The 7,806-nt window shown below is 33.2% G+C and overlaps 1 protein-coding gene across 3 annotated transcripts in view; it reads right to left on the bottom strand.

Annotated features, from left to right (window-relative positions):
• LOC106457700 (follistatin-related protein 5-like) overlaps positions 1 to 5,448 on the bottom strand; it is a 129,643-nt gene extending 124,195 nt beyond the window's left edge. For 2 of the 3 annotated variants that reach the window (XM_022383866.1, XM_013917150.2), the window contains exons 1-2: positions 5,369 to 5,448; positions 3,524 to 3,607 (exon numbers count right to left, since the gene is read on the bottom strand). In XM_022383866.1, coding sequence (XP_022239574.1) covers positions 3,524 to 3,580 — 57 coding nt within the window. In that variant the 5' untranslated portion in view covers positions 3,581 to 3,607; positions 5,369 to 5,448. Of the gene's footprint in view, positions 1 to 3,523; positions 3,608 to 5,368 lie in introns of those variants that run through there. The other variant, XM_022383871.1, reaches the window with a different exon arrangement.
• Between the last annotated feature and the right edge of the window lie 2,358 nt (positions 5,449 to 7,806).

The following is a 7,806-nucleotide window of genomic DNA, read 5'->3' on the forward strand; positions in this document are numbered from 1 at the left end:
GTTACGTTAGTTTACTTGTTTGTTCTAAGTACGCAAAGCTACACAATGGGCTATCTGTGCTGTGCCCACCGTTGTTATCGAAATCCGGTTTTTAGCGTTATAAGTCTTCATTCTTATCGCTGAGCCACTGAAAACATACGAGTTATATAAGATTTTTTCATGATGCTATAATAAAATAACGCTTGACAATTAAACACATAATCTGTCATATTACTTGCTAAAAATATTGAGTCTTCAAGTGTGGTAGCAAGAAGATTCACGATTGTACTAAATTTATTTAAACAACACACTATCATTTCGTTCTTTTAACCTAAGTTTATATATACATAGGGAATGAATAAAGCTCACATTACATGATAACCTTACCATTTAGTAGCTAATGGGGATATTTTTCGTTGTTATTGTATGTTGATTTTTGTTCAGATTAACAAAAGAGATTCGGGACTGAAACAGTTTTCACAACATCGAAATCTCCTATTATTGCTTTTTATCAAGATATGTACTCAAGAACTAATTAGCTCTATTGACTTTGGAGAACTGGAGATAACCATTTTCTTTTCCCCCACTAATATATATATATCGAAATGTTTGAAGGGGCTCTATTCAAATATCAAGTATAGAGAAAAACTCCAAAGAATTAGATGGAAGTTTCCATGGGTTTTGAAGTGCGTAGGTTCCCACGAAGAAACATAGTTACACCAATATTATCGACCCCTTAATATGGGATATTGTCTATAGTTGTGAAAGATCAAAGATGTTGATACGTGTACTTGAGTTGTATATCATATACAAACATGAGGGAATTGGTATAAGCCAGTGCTAAAAAAAAAAGTTTCATCTTCAGTATGTTCCAATAAAAACACACACACACACACACACTAATAAAGAAATCTGTAGAGCAGGTTGCCTTTATCGTTTTATTAATGCATGAAAATTTGACAATGATGTCAATAATTTTCATGAAACTGTTAATTCTATCTTAATCTATTTATTTCTTATGCCAATGGTATTACTATCAGTTAAATGGGATAAAGGATGACTCTTGAATAAGTTCTAATGCAATTAAACTTAATTACACTATTTTGGAATGAAAAAAGCATATCACTTACAATTATGGTCATAGTTAACTATGAATTTATTAAATTGTTATAATTGAAATTTTGCGTATGAAGTGCATAATATACGGTCCGCGGGCCAAATTTGGTCCACCAGCTCATTTTGTACGGCTCGTGACACGAAATTATTGTGCGGTTTGGTTTGTTTTGATTTTCGCGCAAAGCTATACGAGGGCTTTCGCTAGCTGTCCCTCATTTAGTAGTGAAAGACTAGAGGGAAGGAAACTAGTCATCACCACCCACCGCCAACTCTTGGGCTATTATTTTACCAAAGAATAGTGGGATTGACCGTCACATTATAACGCCTCCACGCCTGAAAGGGCGAGCATGTTTGACGGGACGGGGATTCGAACCCGCGACCCTCAGATTGCGAGTCAAGCGCCCTAACCACCTGGCCACGCAGGGCTAAATTACAGTGCGTAAAGTTAAGTTGTTTTTCGTTTTAATCTATTTTTGTCTGTTATTAAATTTAAGATTTTCTGCATCACAGTTTAATAGAAATTTTGTTAAATAGTCTTTAGAGTTAATAGAAAACGCAATGGCCTCAAAAATTTTCGGAGGAAGAAATAATATGTCCCGCCAAGTCTCAATCACATTCCAAATTGGTCCCGACAAAAAAATTGAAATGTGCACCCTTTAATAATCTAGTTTAATAATGATGTATTATAACACACCTTTATATATAAAAAAAAAAAAAGAAGAGTCAAAAACATAACAATTGAATCTGGAGAAAATAATAATAATGTTTGTTACTATATTTCATCTATTTAAATCACAAACATGCTGGGTAAAGTAGCAAGCTTCTACCAAATTTTTATTAGTTTTAAATTGTATTTCAATTTATTTTTATGCAAAAAGTTCGGTTTGAAGGCCACTTGCAAGATATTTCCGTTATGCTCTAATACAGTGGTTCTCAATCATCGGTCGGCGGACCGAAGACGGTCCATCACAGCCATCTTAGCGGTTGATCACAGAAACAACTAAAAACTGACAGAATATTCATACATAAATCCCAATAGCTTTTCGTTGTATTTGCATTTTAGTGGCCCCGCGACAGTTTCGGGAGAAAGCGAGCCGGTTCCTGGTATCGCACACGTTGAGAGACGCTGCTCTAGTAGTAGTAGTAGTAGTAGCAGCAGTACAGTACCAGTAGTACCATCGGATCTTCTCTCCTAACCCACACAAGTTTGTTTCTTTCTTTCTTTGTTCACCTGAATAACACCTCATCAAAGAATGAGCTGAGCGATCAAGTCAAGGGTCCCTATGGTTCAGGAAATGCCGTTCCAAATTGTGAAATGCGATCAGAGGGAAAGCAAACAATCAGCAATACCCGCCGACTGAAGTGGCTACTCTTAACCGAATAGTGAAGTTGAATGACACTCTTATAAAGCATCCTCAGCTGAAAGTGCGAAACGTGATTGTTGAACCATTTCTGAATTCAAGACCCTCAGATTTTGAGCCAGATAAGCTAAGCACTAGCCACGTTCGGGCCTTTATCTCACCCAAAATTGTCTGTAAACCAGATTATTTTTCTAAATAATAATTAATGGTCATTTTTTCTTAAGTCACGAGTTACTCTAGCGAGCAGTACACAAAATTATGAGAGGCAATCTGTATTTTTGTCTTAAAATATTCAACATCTGAAAATAGAATAATAACAATGTGATTATCAATTTGCCTTTACTTGACAGGTTATTACGGCTCGATAATGCACAATTTGATGCAACAAGCTTTCCGTCGCTGTCTCTGTTTAGACAAACAGCATTCTTACGTGTTCATACACCTTGAAATTCCTGTAATCCAGACAACAATAAGAGACGGAAAGTAAAACGATGATCTTTTGGTTTTACGATGAAAAAACGTATCCTTCTTCTTCTTGAATATATACATATATATATCGCATTCATTAAATACATTCATCTTACAGCACTGTTAACTTTCATTACGATTATACATATATTTATATAGTTACTGTTTTATGACAGTAGAAAAGTCGTAATTAGTATTGATTTAAAAAGTCATCTTAAGAACTTATAACATGTGTATTCAGGTGGAAAGCAATTTTATACGTTCCTCGAGTACATTTATTATGCATAACTCACCGTCACGCGACAGTGAAAAACAGGAACGTAAACTGTCCGGTCTCTAGTTTTCTGCACTCACACTGGTGTGGAGCTAATTACTTAACCTGTACCTCTTAATATACTCGCTCTGCCGCTAAAGTAAGTCAATAAATACAAGTTAAAATACACAAGCAAAATAATTTATCTTCTAAACAATGATGATAAAAAATCAGTTTTGTTGCCGTAACATTTACAAATATCAATTTAACAAATAAAAAATTAACGTAAAAGAAAGACAATACAAGGTGTTCCATTATTTCAAATAACTTATAAAATTCTACCTACCTGGACCGAGCCCAAGTACAAGACTAGAAGCCAGACAGCCAACCTTGAAGACCACATAACAAATGTTATGTGTAGGTTCTATACCTAAGAATAAGAAAAAGCAATGTAAGTATATTTTGAGATATCTTACTAACTGATTGTTTATTCAATGTAAGTTTCGTACTATGATAGTCTTAGCAATAAGAAGCACCATATTTCCAATTCTTTGCATTATAATCAAGAAAAAAACAATATAAAAAATTTTTAGTCCGCATAAATGTTTCAAGGCTGATACATTTAATAAATACAAAACGTTTATCAACAAAACCTGAGGCTCTAAGTTAATGTTCTGTATAAATAAGCATAATAAGTAAAGCTACAAAATATGTCAAATTCTGCACCACACCTTATTGAAAATACCTAAAATAATAAAACTTAAACAAAAGTAAGCAACAATAAAAGAAGACACACAGCGAAATTATTTTGCATCAAATATGTCTTTAATTACAATACTCGTAACATTGCAGATTTATTCAACTTATTCTCCATCGTCTTTCAAAACTTGTAGAATTTCTTTACATAAATTAAACAGCAACCAAAACTTAAAATTACTCCAAATATACCTCAACTTACATTTGGTTTCTTTTAAAAGTCGTGAATTATCAGAAATGTCAATACATTTATAGAATATTCTAACAAAAAGATTTTGTAAACACAAAATTTTTATAATTCAATTCTGTAAAAGAAATACTGTGTATTCTGAGATTTAGGAGCATGCTCTAGGTTACGAGCTCAATATAAATATACTGGTTGGTTACACTCACGTACTTTAGCTATGACTGTAAAACCTTTTATCTTAATCAGTATTTTCAGATAGTCTTTGTATCATGAAAACACACTTTTCTTTATTAGTTAGCTTTGTGGCTTTAAAGGGTTTCTCTAAAAATTATAACTGTAAAGCTTATATAGCTTCTTCCATATTTCAGCCTTCGTTTAAAATCTTTTTTGCGTTTTCATATAACTAACATACATAAGTAACACTGCAAGAAACGTAACATATGAAAATAAGTTACTTACGTTAATTAAAACATCATTTTTCTTAAGTTGAATAAAATTAATAAAAATGATAATGGAGAGCAATTAAATATTCGATTTAAAACAAATAAAATAAAGGCTGGCCTTGATGGATGTTATAGATTGATTTTGCATTAATACTAAGCTATTCTCTATAACAGGTCTTGTGACACAAATAACCATCATCCATTAAATAGCGAAAAAAAGAGATATAAAACAGATACGGCGACACAGAACCTGCATCCAATATGCAGCGAAAAAAGAGATATAAAATAGATCCTGCGACACATAATCAGCACCCAATATGCAGCGAAAAGGAGTTAGAAAACAGATCTTGCGACACATAACCAGTATCCGATATGCAGCGAAAAAAAGATACAAAAATGCACTGTGACACATAACCAGCACCCAATATGCAGCGACAGTGAGCTATAAAACAGGTCCTGTGACACATAAAAATACCTAATATGCAGCGAAAAAGAGATATAAAACAGGTACTGTTACACATAACCAGCGCCCAATATGCAGCGACAGAGAGATATAAAACAGGACCTGTGACACATAACCAGCACCCAGTATACAGCGACAAAGAGATTCTTTCAACTTATCTCGAGGCTGGCTTTCTAGCGAAATGGCGACCGGTGTTTACGCCTTGGCTCACCTTGTAAATATCCACATTCTCTACGTAAATTAAAAGGAATCACAGAAACTCTACGTGCATTTCCAATAAAAATAGTTACAGCAGTTAAACAGTAAAACCTTTTAAATAGAAAGTTTTCCAATTCTACTCACCTATGGTAAGAACGAGAACAGAGTCAGAGAACTGAGTAACGTTAATCCCGTCACAACTCTCAGAAACTGCAACTTACAGTGTTATTCCTAGCGTCAATATATCGCTATAAACATAGCCACAAGATGGCGTTAAATGTCGTGCATTTTTATTTATTTAAACATTGTTCGCTGGAGAGTAGCATATATATAAAGTTCATTACAGTTAATAAAAGTGCAAGTTATAAATTAATGAATATCTTCAAAAATGTGTACAACTGTATATAATTCTTTACATTAAGGAAAATATAAATTCCATTCTTTCTATAAAAAAACATCGCTTGCTCTGCACACTAAGAAGTCTTTATGTCTTAAAAGCATAAGAAAAAACATACAATATAATAGACAAGTATATTTATTTTCTACTCTGCTTAATCATTCAGTGGTTTCAATCCTTATTATTATTATTAAACACTCGAAAATCTATAGTTTGCAAGAGTGTTTTTCAATGGTGTGTTGTTTCTGATATACACACCTTATCAATAAATATATAGACACCCACTTCAGTAAAAAAGCATGACTTAGTGGTTAGGGAGCTTGAATCGCATTCTGAGGTCGCAGGTTCGAATCCCCGTCACCGCCCTTTCAGCAGTGGGAGAGTTATAATGTGATGGCCAATCTCACTATTCGTTGGTAAACGAGTAACCCAAGAGTTGGCGGTGGGTAGGGTTAACTAGCTGTCTTCATTCTAGTCTATTACTGCTAAATTAGGGACGTCGCGAAATTCAAAACAACCCATACTATAGGTCATATAACTGGTTTTTGTAGCTAGGAAAAACATTATCATATTTATTTTTGATAAATTAAGTGTTACAACTGTTTTATTTATTGTTTCGTTGCATACAATACTGTTCCTCTTCCCGCTTGTGAATTATGCCAAAGAAAAGGCTTAACCTGCAATAAAGCTATTGAATGTAAATGGCACTATTCAAGTACAACTAAAAAATAAATTACAGTATATTTTATAAACATAAACGTTCTTTTATGTAAGTACACAGATAAATAAGTTAGGATATACCTTGTCAAGATTAGTTAAAAGCTTAGATAAAAGCAAAATAAAACCAGATAAACGTTTTTAGCTTTTATTACTTCGGAAAATATAATTTAAATAATCGGTCCAGTTACGGTTTTCGTAACTCAGTGGCTCAGCGGTAAACTTCAGCACTTACAACACTAAAATCTGGGGTTCGATTCCCCCGGAATGGACCAAGTGCAGATAGCTTATTGTGTAGAATTTGTGTTACAACCAATAAACAAACTTGAGGTTTTAAAGAATCTTGTATAGTTTATTTTAAATTATGGTTACAGAGAACAAGCTTTGATATAAGGACGAACAAGGTGATCGGCAGGTCAATTTGTTCTTATAGAGAATCTAGACCACCCTGATCCAAAGAAAACGAAACATCAACACAATTAACTATACCTATTTAATAAATCGCAAATGAATCCAAGTTAATCAGCACATAGTATATTTATTATAAACAATAACATATTCTGCCTGTTAAGGCAAGTGTGAATCTAGTTTTGTAAGTTTTCATTACTTTTAACAATATGAAAGTCATTATCATCAACCATGTTAGTCCATAAATCAAAATAATTTCGAAAAAGGATTCTACCTAAGTCCCAACAATTTTGAATACAGGAATTATATTTTCTTCAGTGGCGTAGGAAGTGAGTTGAGGTGGGGCTCCAACTTTTCCATCTGTCTCAGAAAAAAACGCATTTTAATTAGGAAGCTTACTCTCAGGAAAAGCAGGAGAATGTATAAAATTTAATTCAGAGTCCTTAAGGCGAGCCCTAATCGCCTCCCCCCCCCCACTTTTACTTTGCCTCCTAAGCTTCTAACTTCTGTCCCTCTTCGTTTTTGTTTACTTTGGCAGACAGTTTTAAAGATATTGTCTATTTATTATTTTTTACTTTTATTTATTTACCATGAGCCATTTTCGTTTCCAATCTCATCATTTTTTGCAGCATAAAAATATATTATTTTCCATATTAAGAAGATCAAATACTAAACAAAATATTCCAATGAGTTCCGACAAGGAAATGGCAAGATGACAATGAACTTTAATTGATCTATTGTATTGTAATGGTCAGAAGTATGGGGCTATGAAAATGGAGATATTATCGAATCACTATTGCTTCAGTTTTATAATATATTATATCTGAGAAATAAACAGCTAACTATATAGCATATGGCGAGCTAGATCGTTATCCATTTAATTAAAAATGATTGCTCTTTTGGAAAAGGATAATTTGTAATAAACAATAAATCATATTTGCTATGTTTTATAAAATTTGGTTTCAAATGTACAAAAAAGTTATTTTAAATTCAGAAAGATTGTGTGTAAGGTTGAAAATACTTTGAATAATTGTGACTTTCCTGATTATTAGTTGTCACA

Source organism: Limulus polyphemus, unplaced genomic scaffold (genome assembly GCF_000517525.1).
Source record: "Limulus polyphemus unplaced genomic scaffold, Limulus_polyphemus-2.1.2 Scaffold18, whole genome shotgun sequence".
NCBI lineage: Eukaryota > Metazoa > Arthropoda > Merostomata > Xiphosura > Limulidae > Limulus > Limulus polyphemus.